At 36.7% G+C, this 19,123-nt stretch overlaps 1 protein-coding gene across 2 annotated transcripts in view; it reads left to right on the top strand.

Moving 5' to 3' along the window:
- Nucleotides 1-19,123, top strand: part of STK26 (serine/threonine kinase 26) — a 52,302-nt gene that overhangs the window by 19,476 nt on the left and 13,703 nt on the right. Inside the window, exons 3-4 of one of the 2 annotated variants that reach the window (XM_054545067.2) lie at nucleotides 11,483-11,713; nucleotides 12,308-12,373. In XM_054545067.2, coding sequence (XP_054401042.1) covers nucleotides 11,483-11,713; nucleotides 12,308-12,373 — 297 coding nt within the window. The remainder of the gene's footprint in view (nucleotides 1-11,482; nucleotides 11,714-12,307; nucleotides 12,374-19,123) is intronic. The other variant, XM_002832113.5, reaches the window with a different exon arrangement.

Consider the following 19,123-nt stretch of genomic DNA (forward strand, 5'->3'; position numbering starts at 1 on the left):
CCACATCTAGAAGAAAGATAGGCAGTGAGCAAATCAATTTTGTTTTAATCCAATGCATTTTAATAAGTGTGCTAAAGATTCACCATAACATTACCCATGATAGTTCGATATTTGCTATAAGGGGCTGCTGCCTTAGATTCTAACCAAAGGCATTTATTTCTGAAAGTACTAGAATGACATCCCTTTATTTTCCCTGTAATAAGGATAGCATAAAATGAGGCTCTCAGCATCTGTCACTTCAAAGTGCCCTGTGTGGGTTTGATTAAATAATGGCCTGAATAAATTAGGATACCTGTTTTATCATTCATATATTAACAGAGTCTTTGTCTTTCTTTCATTGTATGGCCTTTTCCCTCTTTCCAAATGAATATTTTATAGTTAGGGCTTGTTATCAATCCCAGGCCATATTTATGTAACCTCCTGTTTAGTCAGTAATAATCCCTGTAATTTTAACATTAATGCTCCTGGTTAAACCTGACGCCTGGTTGAATTGTGTATTTCTATATGTATTTAGCACAATGAAATTAAAAGAAATTTACAGCAGAGTGGTATGCAAACTGTGGCTCTTCAAGGCCTCTAATCTTTGCATTAGAGTATGAAATCATCCTGGATGCTCCAGGACATACAGTAGTCATGTGGTTCTGGTTAATAGTGATTGCAGATGTGCTTCTAGAATCAGATTTATATACACCACTGATATGCATCCTTGTGTATGTGGCTACTACCAACTCTTCTTTGAGTATAGCTCCATGTTCTTTCGAGAATTGCTGTTTTGCAACCCAAATAACTGTCTCCAGTTGAAAGAAAAAAATCTCAAAGTTGTGACTTCGCAAAGTTTTTATTATGTTAATCACATGAAAATAGGGATTGGCTTAAAATTTCATACCTATGTTAACATCCGTCAGTTTACTGAATATAGTCTCCCTTTCGCCAAAAGTCAGAAGTCAAGTTGCAAATGAAAAGATAATCACATGCCAAAGATTTCATTTTAGGAGGGCCCCCAGGTAAATACCCTGCAAACATCCAACTGCCATGGTGTATAAAGGGCCATACTGGATACTGTGAGGATAGCTGCCACTGAGTAAGGCAGAGCCCTATCCTTAATAAGCCTGCTATTGAAAATAGAAAGTCATGGCAATGAAAGAGAATGCAAACATTGTAAAATTTGTGCTCTAATGGAGGCACAAGTAAAGTCCTGTGGGAGGGCAGAAGATGAAGCAATGGATTGGTTAATGAGGTTCTCCTAGGGGGATGAGAAGGCTTGTTTTGTTTTTAATTAAAGATGCTGCAATTTTCAGAGATGGAGAAGGAGAGCGAGGTATTGTAGACTGAGAAAATGGCATGAGTCAAAGGCTCAAAAATTTAAAAATAGAGTCATTTCCTAATGGATCACTGTATTTAAGTTTGTATGTCTAAGGTATTACCTACTGAAACACTGGGCTTGAAATATGTTAAGATATTTCTCGAGAGAGAGAGAGAGAGAGAGATCTATCTATCTATCTATATATATATATACACAGATCTATACATATATATCTACATATATAGAGAGATCTATATATATCTATATATATAGACAGAAATGTATATAGATCTATATATAGATGTATATAACATCTATCTATATAGAGAAACATATATATATATATATGTTACTTTCTGAGTACTACTTTATGTTCTGAGTGAATTTACTTCACAACTAGGAGAGAAAGACAAATAGAACTTTAGGTCCTGTATGAGCTGAACTTATTAGGTCTTTATTTAGGTCCTGTATGAGCTGTATGAACCCCTTGACTTCCTCCGGGATAATCACGTGTATATAATGGGACATGGCCAGTGTGAAGGATGAGAAATCAGTCTGGACAATGACTCATTCTGCTGCTCTTTATCTATTCTTGGTGTCTAGGCCCACTTCATTACAGTATTAGAGTGTTGGGGCTTGAATACGGTCTACTAGTGATTTTGAATTTCTTACTGGAACAATGGCGTGGTATATAATTTTCATTTGAGCTATTGTGTGCTGTTATAGGCTTGGCCACATGACCAGTACCAATGAATCCATTACCTTGTTTCAAAACTAGGGTTGGTGATTGCTAGTGATGAAGGAAGGGGAACAAAGGGACTTGGCTTCTAATACTTCACAGATTCACACAGCTTCAGAGCAGTAAGGGATTTAAAGATTGAATACACCTCTCTCCCTCATACAGATGGTGAAATCGACATTAAATCACTGATTTCTACATGGGTGCAGCACACCAGCATGGCACATGTATACATATGTAACTAACCTGCACATTGTGCACATGTACCCTAAAACTTAAAGTATAATAATAAAAAAAATCACTGATTTCTTGTAATTTTCAAGATAAGCGAAATTAAGTCAATTTTTTCCTGACCTCTCTGCTCTCTTTACCTCTGTAGTACTTATGAGAAACCAGACCTCCTTTTTCCTTTGGAATGGCTGTAAAGTCAGAGAGGAATTAGCTAAATGATGCAATGGAATTTGCATCCAGCATTTATTGTGATGATAGCCTTGACTTTCGGTTTATTGAGAGAAGAATGTGATTGTTTGCAGGATGTTTCCTTCCCTTTACCCATGGATATAATTAAAGGTTTAAGGGAACTTCAGATCCCAGAGAGTTAGTAAAAAACAAAAAACACACAATTAGTTATTTCTTTTCACTTAAAAGGGCTTATATCCAAAGATGATTTACCTGGTTGAACAAAATAATCTGACGTTTCTACTTTTAATTAAAATAACAGGAATGTGAAGACCTCCATATTTGTGAAATGGAGTTAATGAAAGTGCTGCCTATTATGACTTTGGTTCTTGCTTGAGGATTTTTAAGATAAGGAAAGTTATTAAATTTATTCTCGTTCTTTCCATATTTCATTTTTCTTTGGAAAAATGTGATATGTGGTTAAGTGACAATAGAATCAAAGAAATGTCTCATTCTTCTTTACTCCATTGTAAAATGAACTGTCTTACAAACATGTAAAGAACAGCATTCTTCGCATCCCAGAATGTATCCTGCTTGCTTGCTTGTTCTTTTCCTCTGATCTGAGCTGGGGTAAAAAGAAGAATGCAAGTTAGGAGGCAGAGGAAGCTCTTCTCCTATCCTCTCGTGAGTAGGAGGAATTAAGATGAAGGAATATTATCAATTATTCTTTTGTTCTTAAAGATGAAGTAGACTCAAAATTATTAGTCAGGAGAAACTCCTCAAACTGCTATGTTATTCATACGCTATGTCAAAATCTTTTGTAATAATTTTAATGAAGTTATCCTTTACTAAAATATCTCATTCTAAGTATTTTTGCTAATGAGATGCATTTAAAAATAAGAATAATAAAGAGAAGATGAAAAAGTACTTATACATTTAATTTTATTTCTGCCTTATGAACACATTTTTCTTGCTGCTATGCACAAAATTGCTGAAAGTTTAAACAGTTGCCTTAATAGTATGAAATAATACTGTGTAAGACCTTTGACTTTATGCTTCACCATTGAGACCAGGGTTGGAGTGCTGTTGCCTCATTCGTCTCAAAACTGCCTTTTAAGTAGGTGGGTAAAGATAAGGAGTCAACTGTGAGTTGATAAAATGCTGTCTGATGACCACAAGGAAGCCCAGGGTTGATGTAATGACATATCCCTACTACATTTCATTTATCTCATTTCATGCATGTAAAATCTGGGAATTTGACTGCTACTTTATGTTGCAAAGGCAAGTTATAATAAACTTTGAGAAAGATGTAAAAATGTGAGTATACCATCAAAAATAGGTAAGCTAATAACATTTTCATTGTACACTTTGTTAAAATATTTTGAGCCCTTAGAAATATGGAAATACAAATTTAAATGACTGTCCACATAAAGAAATTTAACCCCAAGCCAAATTCTCCATGTTTAATTTGAAACATATACAGACATACTTAATTTTTATCTTAGTTCTTATTCTGTCATATGCAAAATATAGTGGAGCTAAGTATTTTACTTCAGAAATATAAATCGCAGGGATCTCTTAAGAATTCCATAAAATTTTATCTGATAACTTGTAGTATAAACCTGAAGTTGTGCAAAGTAAAAAATTACTCTGCTAACATCACATTCTTCAAAGGTTGAGAAAATTTTGTGGGGAGTTTATTTTATCCTTCTGATTATTAAAGGAATCTGAGCATGCATGGCCATTTGAACAATTCTAGGCCTGCGTAAACCTAGCACAAAATTAATAATTGATGCTAAATGTTGTTTTTTATTCCTGGACAATTTCTTCAATTTGTGGGTGTTTTTAAATGAACAGAACTGGAAACCTTAGTATTAAGGGTTACTGAAGTCTACCACAAATCACTGATAAAGCTGGAATTAGAGCTGTTGGATTCTTGACATTGGATCCTATGGGAATCATGATATGGAATGGCATCACTACTTTATCTCCTACACTCTAGAGGCTAGCCCATTCCAGTCTAGTTATTGACATGGAAAAAAAATAGTCTGAGAAATGCCAGAAAGTCAAGATTACTTACGAATCATTTTTCTTTAAAATTGTAATATGAAATATTTGGTAGTTGTGCATGCATATGGGGGCCAATCAATTTCATAGTGGTTCAACAATTATTAAAAAATTGCGTCATTTTCACCAACATCTTTCCCACCAACCCCCAACCACCACAGTCTGGTTACCATTCTACTCTAGTTCTATGAGGTCAATTTTTTAGATTCCACATGTGAGTGAGATAATGCAGTATTTGTCTTTCTGTGCCTAGCTTTCTTCACTTAGCATACTGTCTTGCAGGATCATCCATGTTGTTGCAAATGATTGGTAAAAGGATACAAAATTTTAGTTAGGAGGAATAGGTTCAGAAGATATACTACACAACATGGTGATATAATTAATAACAATACATTGTATTCTTGAAAAATACTAACAGAGTGGATGTTAAGTGTTCTCACCACAAAGATAAGAAATATAGCATGTAATGCATGTTAATTAGCTAGATTTAGTCATTTCACAATGTATATACTGTATATTTCAAAACATCTTGTTGTATATGATAAATACATACAATTTCATCAATTTAAAAAATTAATAAAAAATATCAGTTTAAATATAGAAAAGTCCTATTTTAAATTTTTTCAATTCTTTTAAGTTTAAATTTTTCAAATTCTTTAAGCATTGGGATAGTACAGAGTAGACATTAGACAATTGTGTGATCTCTTTACGATGGAAAGTAATTTTGCTTTTATAGCAAAAGGGGTTATAGTTTAAATTACAAATAAATCCTAGCTGTAGTGAAGGAACCTTAGACATAACAGTCAGGAGATCTGCGTTCAGATTTAAGCTTTGCCACTAGTTAACTACCTTTTATCTTTGAACAATTTGTAACCTCTCCAGGGTATAGTTTCCTCCCTGTAAAAATAGATTTTGGACAAGTTTGCTAAGTTCCTGTTCATCTCAAAGGTTATCTAATTCTTTTAATTTCAAGAGTCTGTATCTCTTCTTAACTTCTCTAAGACTTACCATCATTTTAACATAAATGGCCTTAAATTACATAGCTTCCATTTAGTGATCCTAGCCTAGGACAAAACGGGTATACAATAAATGCTTGTTGCTGATGGTGATGATAAAGAGTTGGATTGAATGACCTATATACATTTCCTTCCATTTCTAAAAGCCCATGATTGAGAGAGCAGTCAATTGTATTTGGATTGTATCTGGCACTTAAAAAAGATAGTGTCCTGTTTTCTTGAACTCAGCACTGGTAAGAGTTATACGGCTATTGACATTAAAATTCTGTTTTTCGTTTGTTTGTTTGTTTGTTTTGTTTTGTTTTGTTTTGAGAAAGGCTCTCACTGTGTTGCCCAGGCTGGAGTGCAGTGGTGCGATCATGGCTCACTGTAGCCTCGCCCTTGTAGGCTCAGGTGGTCCTCCTACCTCAGTCTCCTGAGTAGCTGGGACTACAGGCACGTGCCACCATGCCTGGCTAATTTTTTGTATTTCTTTTTTAGTAGAGATAGGGTTTCACCCTGTTGCCCAGGCTTGTCTCGGACTCAGCTGAGCTCAAATGATCCACCTGTCTCAGCCTCCCAAAGTGCTGGGATTATAGGCATCAGCCACTGCACCTGGCCTAAATCTCCTTTTTTTAAAAAAAAAAAAATGATATCTTGATTAGGAAACATTCAGCAAACATTTTAGGCAATGTTCATAAGGGCAAGTGAAAAATCTTAACACAGGCAATCATAATAGAATAGTAATTTAATTTGAGGCTCATAAACCAACTAGAGAATGACTTTTATTTATATGCATTCTGCTTCTTAGATGACAGGAAACTGTATATACATGGAAGTAATCCAGGAAAGCATTTCATCTCTAGCCTGAGAGAACCGATTTGATCAATTTAAACAGGTAGCTAACTAGGTGTATCTCTAGGTTAGTACATTGTTAGGCTGAAGTTTTTAGTTGCTCTCTGTGATTGTCAGGGCACTTTGTATTCACTGCAAGTCACTCTTGGTGTTCCCACTTGAGGACTTCAAGGAAGTAAGAAATCTTCTTTTAAGCCTTGATATCATTAGCACATTATTTGCTCATTATTTCCTGTAACACTCCTCCTCATCAATGAGTCACTGATAGGCCTACATACAGGCCAGTCTTTGTAAAGTGCAAAAAGTTATTTTATAGCTACAGCATTCATAGTATGGGCTTTATTAATGTAGGAAGGCAGGTGCAAAACAATTCAACCTTACTCAGCTTGGTTCTTAGTTCTGGAAGATTCTTTTAGGACACCTGAGTTGAACCCTTCCAGGTCAAATCCTGTGAGAAATCTGCCTCCTCTTCCTTACATCTATTATGTTTTCACTCTCAGTCCCAGAGTCTTATTGGGGGTCTTAGTTAGCTAGTTCAAATTCAAAGAACTAGATTCTTTACCTTGGTTCTTTCCCACATTTTGCTCTCCAGGTCCCCATTCTGCGAGAACTCCAAGACTAATTCTAAATCTGTCTTCAATGTTCTTGTTTCTCCTGGCCACCAATTCCTAATGCCCCCCTCCACAAGTTGACCCATTTTCTACTAACTAGATCTAAACTTTTATCCTTCATCAATGTTGGCTGTTATCCTCAAAACTCTGTCATCAATCACATCTTAACCTATTATAGGCCCTATCAACGATACATAGACTATATCGGGTATAAACAATGTTTAAGAATATGTATACAAAGAGTACGGGATATGTTGCTTGTGTTTTGACAAACATTATGTTTCTAATCTTGAGTCATCCCTCGGGGTTCCAGGATACCTTCTTCTCCTGTGTATACCAAAATTGGTGCATACTCAAGTCATGCAGTCGACCCTGCGGAACCCACATATATGAAAAGTCAGCCTTCCCTATACATGGGTTTCACATTCTGGAAATATTGTATCTTTGATCTGTGTTTGGTTGAAAACAAATTTGTGTGTAAGTGAACCTATACAGTTCAAACCCATGTTGTTCAAGGGTCACCAGTGCTAATTTTAGAGACATATCCTTAGAAGAAGTATTGCAGATTTCATTTTTAAAAATATAGGTATGTATAGTAAATGCCAAAGTCCTCTTAGTTTTACTTTATTCTCCAAGTTGTCCACTTTTAATGTACAGAGATAGATGAGACCCATATGCTTGCCTGGGAAAAATAAGGATAATGGGTTCCTTGTAATCAAGGATACAAATTTCACATCCATCTGCTTAGTGGTTCCCAAGTGCTGATGTCAAGACTAGTATTCAAATGACTACACAGAAATCATTTGGGGTGCTTTTTCAGAAGTATTGGTTGCAAGGCCCCAATCTCAGATAGGCTGAATCAGTAGTTTTGGGGTAAAGCCTAGGTATCCACATTTTAAAAGTGATATAGGTAGTTCTAATGTATAGCCAGGATTGGAGAGCACCTAGAGAACTTGTAAGAGTTCTTTCAGCTCTCTGTTTCTGTGGTTTAAGTATCCAAGAAGGCTTCTTCTATCTGCTCCCGACTTTGCGCAGGAGACAAGCAAGATGTTCACCTAACATTGTTTCCTTTTGGACTTCTTCAGAGTATTTCCATACTAAATAGTTGTTGTTGTTATTGTTGTTTTAGTGGTAATGATACCTTCTGAATAAGACTTAAATTTCTAACAGTGTACTTATAGTTGAAGAGTGCAAATTCAAGTTAAATAACAGATAAAACAGGGCCAAGGAATAATCTGATTGCCTTGAGGAGGTGGATCTTTGAGGTTTTCATTTTCATAGCCCTGTTTTGGTATGGCATGTGGAAATTGTCTGTCATTAATAAGTCAATATGAGCTTAATTTAGCAGTTCCTCCTATTTGACACTACAGAACATAGAGCTCTTTTTTTGGGGGCAGCTTTGAGAAGGCAATACAAATGCAGATAGAGTAATAAGTTGTGATTTTTGCAGTAGAGGTAAGGAATATTTAGAAATTTCAGTATTTTTTTATTATTATACTTTAAGTTCTGGGGTTCATGTGCACAACATGCAGGTTTGTTACATAGGTATACATGTGCCATGTTGGTTTGCTGTACCCATCAACTCGTCATTTATATTAGGTATTTCTGCTAATACTATCCCTCCCCAAGCCCCCACCCCCTGACAGGCCCTGATGTATGATGTTCCCCTCCCTGTTTCCATGTGTTCTCATTGTTCAACTCCCACTTATGAGTGAGAACATGCAGTGTTTGATTTTCTCTTCCTGTGTTACTTTGCTGAGAATGATGGTTTCCAGTTTCATCCATGTCCTTGAAAAGGACATGAACTCATCCTTTTTTATGGCTGCATAGTATTCCATGGTGTATATGTGCCACATTTTCTTTATCCAGTCTGTCACTGATGGACATTTGGGTTGGAATTTCAGTATTATTAAAAGAATATTTGATTTGGATGGAGAGGGAGCTGACTTTTCTTAGAGGTTCCAAAGAATGATGGGAATGATTAGGCAAACTAGATTCTTTATTTAGGTGGCTTTTAATTGCATTCCTTGGGATGTTTGCTATTTGTTTACTTGATCTTTGCCCTTGTGCTAAAAGCAGGAAGGAAACCTGTATTAATAAAGACTTAGGATACTTTGGTTTAAAATGATGAAGGGGGAATTATAACTTTTGTATTATCTATCAGGGATTCAGGATTAGTAAATGGGGCAGGGGTCTCTATCCCTTAGCTAGTTAGGAAAGTGAGGTTATATTAGTGAAATCTTGTTTACATGATTCCCTCCACTCTGAAAGTTGGTGTTTTGTAGGAGCATTGTTAGACCCAAAATAAAAGAGTAGGAAGTGCAAACATTGTGTAAATGATGGATCTTTCTCTTTTTCTGTGTCTAACTTGCTATTCCTCAATTTAAAATCTTAAACTATATCCATAGATTAGAGTTTACTTCAGTGCTTCTTTAAAATTCAAAATGTGACCTCGTTTTAAAATTTTTGATTTATATATTTGCAAGAACCCATTTATTGTAGGAAGCAAGGAACAGCCATATCCTCCCTGAGGTTGATTGTTTCAATCAAATCCTTTTAAAACACTAATTAGGAAGCTTAAGATTTCATTTTTGTTCCTTAACAACAAAAGATTCTTGTTATAAAGTTAATGAATACATACACTTCCCAGAGTGTCTTATCAGAAGATATATCCTATGTATCTTCAAATAAATGATACATTTCCAAATTTTAGAATTGTTTTATAACTGTATCAGGAAAACGGAAATACTTTTTTTCCAAAGGAAGTTATAAGGAGGTGAACCCATCGCCAAGCTATGTAGTAAGTATTTTTTCCACAAGGTATTACAAAGCCAAGAACCATCACCAAAGGTGGGAAGAGGTAACTGTGGGTTAGCCACTATGTATTAGTAGTCACAATGAAATACAATGTCTTGGTAAAAGAGGACACCAAGGAAATCAATAATGATGGCACTCAAGTTTTTGAGAAGGTATTATAACAAAATATGGGCATTAAAAATGCATTTGCAACCTACTGGAAGCCTAAGCTATTTTTAAAAGCCCATATGGAAAGCTCAAGATGTGTTTGTTCTATGTGGGTACTGGAGGTGGGTGGGGATACACAAGTAGCTTGCAGTCTCAGAGACTTCTATATGGAAAGCACAACTTTTAGAAATGGAAAAAAATCCAGTCAGAGAGAATGGGGAAGCTTATAAGGTAAACAGGTCATGTACAAACTGTATTTTAGGCTGTGTAAAAAGAGAACTTGGTGAAATTCTTTAAAAGCAGTCATGAGTTTTTGGAGTTACCTCAAAAGGTAGTGGTTTACTGGAGTAGTAGTGTGTCCATTGGTGATCATGGTGCAATGAACTTGATAAAAGAAAAACAATATTTTCAATGGCCTCTTTGTCTAATAAAGGAAGATAAAAGGGACATGCTAACTCCATAATTGTCTTCTGAAATTGATGATGAAGTGAAACTAGGTAAAACTGTAGTAAATGAACAGATATCCTAGGTCCAGTTAACAAATTAGACATGATAGCTCACCAGAACTTGATAGAATCCTCTTATATTTTGAAGGAACTCAAAGTTTTTGATTAATAAAGCACTTAATGTGCTTTTGGCAGGGTTGGCAATCTTGAGTTTCTACTTGATCAGCAGTATATTTTCAGCAATATGAATTTAAGTAAGTATATAAAGTTTGTCTTGGGGTAAAATTTTAATTCAAAATTGTATATTATAAGATACAGAATATTTCTGAATCAGGAAACAACAGTGAGTTTATAAATCTAAGTCATGCCTATACATTTGTTAACCTTAAAAGCCTATGCTCATTCCAGATTTTATTGTAGTGAAGTGTTAAATTATTCTGGATCTTCACTGTGACATGAGCTGTGCAAAGTTCAATGTGTTACCATTTTCTCATGATTACTAGCAATTATTACAAAGGTATAGAATCTTAGTTCAGCTATTGATGATAACATTACATATAGATAAGATTCCAACTAAAGAAAAACAAAGACCTGTAAAGCCTGGAGTCTTTTGTGGTCTGTGTTATTTAGATGGCGGTTTGGAAGTGTAGCTAAGATGATTGGGATATCCGAGTTGGAGAGAGAGGAGTGTTAAAAGATAATATTGGCAGAATGTTAGAAACCTAAACAGTTCACCTTAGCTTAGGTTAGATATTCTCCCACTATTGCTACATTTGCATTAATGTGTAAACTGTGTATAATCAGTGGCTTTATTCCAAAAAGTGCCTGATGTTTTGGCATGCATTGGATATATTTGCTGTGTGAGAATGTTTGTGATAGTAGGATCAGCTAAGCTCAGTTAGTGTGTATGATTCACTAGAATATGGACTAGCTGCCTGTTTGGGATTACAATTGTTCTAACAAAGCACATATGGGGAGTCAAAGGAGTTTGTATGCTTTTACAAAAATTTGTTATTGTCTTATGTGATTTATTTTCCTTCATTAAAAAAATTTGATTGAAAACATTTGTGTTCTTTCTTTTTCTCTTTCCCCACTCCCTTTAGAATAACATAGCTGATCCAGAAGAACTGTTCACAAAATTAGAGCGCATTGGGAAAGGCTCATTTGGGGAAGTTTTCAAAGGAATTGATAACCGTACCCAGCAAGTCGTTGCTATTAAAATCATAGACCTTGAGGAAGCCGAAGATGAAATAGAAGACATTCAGCAAGAAATAACTGTCTTGAGTCAATGTGACAGCTCATATGTAACAAAATACTATGGGTCATATTTAAAGGTAATGTGTGTGCTGTATTATTTAAGTCATAAGGTATTTTCATTAGAAGTTTTTTAATTCTATTTTTTTGAAAGGCAATGTCTTAAATTAGGATTTGGCAGTCTATGGCCTCCAGGCAGAATCCAGCTCCATTTATAGTTCCAAATAAACCGTTGTTAGATTTAGCAGCTGTATCCTGAATGCATCCCAGTACTCAGCTGCACCCCTTTTCCACACCTGAACTTTTGGTTTGATGGAGGAGCAGAAATGCAGCTGGTCCTGGAGACATATCCTTTGTCAGGAAAGAGGTATCCCCCTGGGTTTCCAGACACTATTCTCAATGGTCTTGACTGTCTCAACCTCAGAACTGATGGAACATGTAAGTATGTCACTTATTTCATTGAGTTATGGTAGTTATTTACACATTTCTCTCCCCCACCAGGTTGTGAGCTCCTTCATAGCAGGGAGTTTAGCTTAACCAGTCCTGGTACTTACATTCCTTAGCACAGGGTATGGCACATCTTAAGCACGTAGTAGATATTTGTTAAAATGGAATTAAGTAGAATAACATCTGCCTCCCCCTCCAAATAAAAGTTGAATTTTTACTGGTTCCAGGATCATGGGATTAGCAGACACCTGAAGTTCCAGCAGATGGAGATGTTACTACATAACAGAAAACTGGTTGGTAAAACCCAGTGGTTCTTGGGTTCCAGAGTTAGAAGTCAGGATTCGTGTCTGTTGAAATGTGAATAATAAATAGTTGAAAAAAAAGCCCCCACGAACTCTAGCTTAGTTTGGAGTTTGAATCATTTTAAAATTAAAATTGTTTATCCTTGTATTTCAGTTTTTCAACTGAAGGCTGTGCTAGATCTTTGCCATTCAGGGTTTAAAAGGAGGGAAGTGTTTGTTGTTACTGGTTGATCCATAGGCCAAAAAGAGTGTATCCATAACTAATTAAGCTGTTGGCCTGCATAAAAATTAGTGCTATCATTTTATGCTCTGCTGACCAAATAAAACTTCGGATATCCATCTATACCTTTATCAAATAAGCTGTCTTCAAGTTCACAGATTCTTTCTTCTGTTTGATCAGTTCTGCTATTGACACTTTATTGTATTGTTTCATTTCATTCATTGTATTTTTCAGCTTTAAAATTTCTGAGTTTTTAAAATGATTTAATCTACTTGTTAAATTTATAATTTTGTTCATTTATTGTTTTTCTGATTTCACTTGTTTCTTTGTATTTTCTCGAAGTTTGCTGAGCTTCCTTGACACAATTATTTTAAATTATTTGTCAGGCAGTTTATAAATCTCCATTTATTTGGAGTTAGCTACTGGGAAACTACTGTGTTCTTTTGGTGGTGAGATGTCTCCTTGGTTTTTCATGTTTATTATTGCCTTATGTTGATGTCTCTGCAGTTGGTAGAGCAATCACCTCTTCCAGACATTACAGGTTTCAATGTAAAAAGACCTTCTTCCTCTGTAGGACAGTGTGAGAGCAATGGCTGGGTGGGTTGCAGTGGTTCTGGCTCCAATGAGGGCATAGGAGTATAGTTCCTGTGCAGCTTCGTCACTTGAGATTAGTGTTGACAAAGATTGCAGGGATCCTCAGTGGTCAATACCTTGGGTGTCTACAACAGTGGTGAGGGCTGTTTGACGTCTTTGGTGGCAAGAGCTGCTAGGATCTCCCCAGTCTCTTTTTCTTCCACCAGAGAAATCATAGCTGAGTAGATCCCTTTTGGCATTGGGTCTGCTTGTGGGCCCACTTGAGGTGGCACTAGTGTCTAATGAGTGATGCCCATGGAGTGGCCACAGAACTAAGGCTTCAAGCATAGGCATATCTGGAGGGACATGCTCTGGGGCCCAAGCCAATAGTAATACCAACGTCCTAGGTACAAATACCCCCTACTGCTGCACAGAGCTACAGTGGCTCTGAGGGTGGCATGGGGCCTAGCTATTTGTAACATCTGAGCTGATGTCTGGAGCATAGGCACGCTCAGAGGGACCTTGTCTCCAGAGCCTGGGATGTGAGCTAGCTCACTATGGCAGTAATTGGCTCAAGTGTCTGAACTGTGGGTGGGTCCAGTGCAACCACTCAGCTGGTCTGGAGTCCAGAACACAGGCTAGCTTTCAGTGGTGAGTGTGTGGATGTCTGGAGCATAGGCACACTCAGAGAAACCTTGGCTCCGGGGCCCTGGGGTGTGAGCTAGCTCACTGTGGCAGTGGCTTCAATGTCTGAGGTATGGTTGAGCTCAGTGAAGACACAGAATCTGGGTCTGGAGTGTGGGCACTAGTGGAGTGGCCATGACTCAGAGGTCTGGAGCTGCACCAGTTTTCAGAGTGGTGGCTTCTTTCTCCATGTGGCTCAACAATGTCTTCTTCTTGAGATGAGAGAGTTTTGTAGTCATGTATCCCTCTCTGGGGTTCCCTGGCAGAAATGGCTGTTGGCTACCCCAGTAGCAAGAGATGCCAGTGTCCTCTGCAGAGCAGGCCACTGGGGACCATGATGGCTTTTACTGTGTAGTGATACCAATAGCCTCCACCTTTCATCTTTGTTCCTAGACATTTCCTGGCCTCTCAGGTATGCTGATCTCATCAGTGATCCTTTCTGTGGAGATATTCTTTCTTTTTTGCTCCACTGTGTTGCTGCAGATTGTTAAATAGGCCCTTGAATCCTTCCAGGGTTACTTGGGTTTGTGGATAGCTGTCTACATTTGGGGGCTTTTTATGTATATGTGGAGGGAGGGGGTGATTAAAACTAGTATCTCCTCTGCCATCTTGGTGACTTTGTCATCGCTTTCCATCTATCTGTATCTATATTAGTTAATACTGATAGAGAAATTTATCACAAATTTCACTGCCTGTTTACAAAACCTGACTTATTCTAATATTGGATGTATGTGGTATGAATGCATAGTAGAATGAATCATTAAGCAGCCAAACAGCCACTATGTATTACACACTCTATTAGGTGCTGAAGATATAAAAATGAACAACTCACTACTGCTGTCAAGGCACTCACAGTCCAGTTTTGCACTGAAATGATGCCAATTTTATGATTAAAGTATGTACAAGGTATAGATGATGCACAAATAAGTAAGTAGTCACTTCTGTCCAGGAGTGCATGAATAAAAGGCCTCTAAAAGGAGGTGATAATGCTAGTAATTTCTATCCAATTTCAGCATTTACATCTAAGTGTTAGCTATTACTGTATTTTACTACATACATAATTATTTGCTCCTTTGTGTGATAATTTTGCTGTCATATTTGTTCCTAAAAACCTAATTCAGCCTATCATATTCTTTTTTAGAGATCTCATGAGTGATTACGCAGTCTCAGTAGTTTTAGGTTCTCCTCCTAATTCCCATACAAATCCTTGGTGGTACATAGCCCCAGGAATTTGTTGTCGTGTGTGTGTGTGTGTGTGTGTGTGTGTGTGTGTGTGTGTGTGTGTCTGTGTGTGTATCATTTGCTCATTCTGGTTTACTCTTTCTGGACTGAATCCCGGTATTTCCGGACTCACCCTAGGGCAAACCTGAATCCTTGCTGCTTTTAGGCACCTGTGACAAATACACTATTTTTGGTTGCTGACCTAAAATATTAAATAAGCCATATTTAAAATGGCTATTCCATAATATATTGAAAATTGGTACTGATATGGTTTGACCATTTTATTGGTTGCTTATTTATTCATATTCAATACTCCCATGGAAAATGAGTGATAGCTCTATCTTCTTTTCCTAAGATTTCATATAGAGTGTTTTTTTAAGTAGCACAGTAGTATACATGTACTAGTCACCCAGTATTTACTTAATCTTTAAATAATTAAAAACTAGTTTTTTGTTTGTCCCAAATTTTGGTTGTAAAGTGTACTCAGACCAGCCAGTGCTACAAAACCATCCAAGGTAGCTTCTTAAGGGATTAAATCAAATTATTTTTATCTCCTTCACCCATCATTAACTAAACTCTATGATATAAAACACTACTTTGAAGAACATGTTGCTTCATGATAAAATTGTAGAAATGTGCAGCTGGCTTATGTTGATTATTTGTGTTCTGAATCTATTTAAAGTAAATAAATGTGTGTGTATATACATATGTCTCTCTACAAGACATATGTATATACACACAGAGAAATATTCTATAATCTTACAACATTTTCATATCATTTATTTAAATCACTTTCTTAAATTGACCAACTCATTTATTTTCCATTTATATTACAACACAGTATGACTGTGTGGATTTGTATTTTTTTCTAAACTAAAATCACGTCAAATATAACAGGATTCTGTTTCATGTAGTCAACATAAGACAAGGCCACATCCTCTTCATGCCATCAGGGAACTGTGTTATCAGTCAACTTACATACTTATTGTGGCCCATTGTTCCATTTCAGGTGACATGGAGGATTTTGTGAGTCAAGTTAATTGAGCAAACTGGGAAATGGGTTGTTCTTACACAGGATGTCATCCATAACTAAGACCTCACTGTAAGCTGGAGGAAAAGGTTATTACATTTGAGAGAAAATTATATGTTCTTTGAAACTGTATGCAGTTGTAGTGATTTCCTTGAGACATGCAAAAAATGTAGTAGGTATTCATTTTGACTAAGCTCACTGTATAACTTCATTTTTAAAAACGAGAGTTAAAAACCAGACAAACACATCAGTATGACCACAGTGTTTTCCTTTAATTTTAGTTCACTGGGCAGATTTTCTTGACAAAGTTAGTCTTTATGAAGAGTGCTAAAATAAGCAAACCCTTCCCTTCTGATCTCATAATATTGGAATAATCTTTTATAATCTTTAAATATTTTTCTAGTTCAATGTAAATCTTAAAATGACACTCAGGCATTGAATAGAATTTGAATCATGCCTTTATTTGCTGCTGAAAATTGCCTTTAGATTTCTGTGTATGTTAAGGAAATATTGCCTCCCACCCACCATCACCAATATTTATGAAAAAAAAAAGAATTGAATGAAGCAAAATATTTCAGAATCATCTATACGGCTTTGTGGCCTTCTCCTTATTTTTCACTGAAACTGTATGTGCTTACAGCCAGTGTATGTATGCTCAATGCCTCTGGAATATTCTTTTATTGTTAAGATTTGTTTTGGAGTTCTCTTATAAAACTTGAAGAAAATGGAGGCTGGAAAGTTTGTTCCTTCTTAAAATGTTCTTTTCTCAAAATAGGAATAGCTTTAAACTTAATATAATACACCTCTAAGAAGCCCCATGTTAGATTCAATTCAACAGACGCTTATTTATTAATGCCTACTATGTGTATTCCTCTTCTTTTGCATGTTGTGGTTAATCTCATCTACTTTCGTCTGACAACTTCTAAATTGATGTCTCTGGTTTCATCCTCTCTGCTCAGCCCCAGATATGTGTTTATAACTTGCTTCATATTAATAGCCTGCTTATCTGTGAGTACATCAAGTGCAATAACCCTCAAACTAGGGAGGTAGCATTTGAACTAAGTCTTGAGTATGATTTTGGTAGGGGTTGGAAGGTGCGAGTGGGGTAGGGACACAGCATTCCAAACTGGAAGAAAATGACTCAGAAGTGGTAAATTTTCTAGCCATATTCTTGGCAAGATGATTTCTACTGTCACTTCCAGTTTTATAAAATCTTACGTGCTGCATGTTTTTTTAATCAGGCAAAATACAGTTAACACTAAATTTGCCATTTTAAGTGTACAGCTCTGTGGCATTAGCTACATTCACATTGATTTTGTGTTTTTTTTGTTTGTTTGTTTTTTGGATTTTTGTTTTGTTTTGTTTTTTGTTTTGCTTTTTTTTTGTGACAGGGTCTCACTCTGTCTCCCGAGCTGGAGTACAGTGGCACAGTCTTGGCCCACTGCAGCCTCCACCTCCCAGGTTCAATTGATCCTCCCACCTCAGCCTCCCGAGTACCTGGGACTACAGGCATATGCCACCACACCCGGCTAATTTTTTGCACTTTTTGTAGAGATGAGGTCTTCCTATGTTGCCTAGACTGCTCTCAGACTCCTGGACTCAAGCAATCCTCCCACCTCGGCCTCCCAAAATACCGGGATTACAGGCGTGTTGTGCAGCCCTCACCACCACTGATTTCCAAAACAAATAAGGATTCCTTATTTTCAGATCTAGAAATTGAGTAGTTGTAATTTTAATGCTTAATGGTATATACTACTTTGTAAAGTCACATTTCAAGCTTTCTATAAACACGTTTTACTGACAGACAGTTGGCAAGTTTCTGTTTTGAATTAGTACAAACAAAAAGGCACACATTGTTTTTAACTTGGAAAACAGGTGCTTTCATTCATGCAGAACTGCAAAATAGGCAGGCATGTTTTATAAGATCTTTTTCTTTTAAATGTCAGGTGAATGGGAAGCTCTCTGAATTCATATGATAGAGTACGGTACTTGTTAGAAACAAACTTGTGGCAAAAGAAACAATTTTTAATCTATCCACCGTTGTAAGAACCACTTTTTTCTTCTCTTGAAAAAAGTATAAAGGTACGTCAGATTCACAATTCTCAGGTTGTGAGTGCCTAGGTTCTATACACAAATACAAGTTATATGAACCTTTCCTGGAACTCCTCTTCCCTCACCAGTATTGTGGGAATTTATTTCCTCTATTTCCTAATGTAGACTTCACTGCTAACCAAGACTCTCAGCTTTCTGCTCGCAGTGCCTGCTGGCCATCTATGTCAGGACAGAGTGGATGTCAAGATTAGTGGAGGAAGTGGTAGGGGAATATTGTTCCTCCCTTTCTCTTACAAATTCTACATAGTGTCAGCATATGGAAAGGAGAATCATTTTGTCTTAATTAACTGAGCCCTCCCTTCGTGATCGCTAACCCTGGGCCACATCCCATTCTCCACACTACAATGTCAGTTCCACTCTGATTCTTCAACCCTCTCCCATCCCCTAAGCACTCATCATCATGTCACTGGATTCCATTCTCTGCCTTGATAAAGTCACATCCTCATGGAGATGCCTGGAAATTTTAAATTGGACTCCTGAATACCTCCCAGGGATTTTTGAGTTTGAGGGCTACTGGCAGTAGCTTGAGAATCTTCACCCCGCAGCTGGGGTTGTGAAGGTGAGAAATGTGTTTCTGGCATCCCAAGTTGAGGCACCATGCTGAATATATTTTTCCGCTTGAAATATTGTTAAGATATAAATAGTAGTGAGTTTCTCTGGTACTTTTTATGCTATACTACGAATGAATACATTTGTGTGAAATTGTCTTTTGGGAGGACTACCCCAGGAACTTAGGCATTATTTTTATGGGAAAATGCTTGCTTTTAAAATTCCGAACATCTTACTTAAAAATCAACTTTTGGGACACAGTCCAGTCACTACTTGATTGCTGCCAGTATAGTAAACCCAACCATTCTACTTCCAGTCAGCTCTTTGGTCCCACAAAAATTCAGAGAATACC

Source organism: Pongo abelii, chromosome X, assembly GCF_028885655.2.
Source record: "Pongo abelii isolate AG06213 chromosome X, NHGRI_mPonAbe1-v2.0_pri, whole genome shotgun sequence".
In the NCBI taxonomy this organism is placed as follows: Eukaryota; Metazoa; Chordata; class Mammalia; order Primates; family Hominidae; genus Pongo; species Pongo abelii.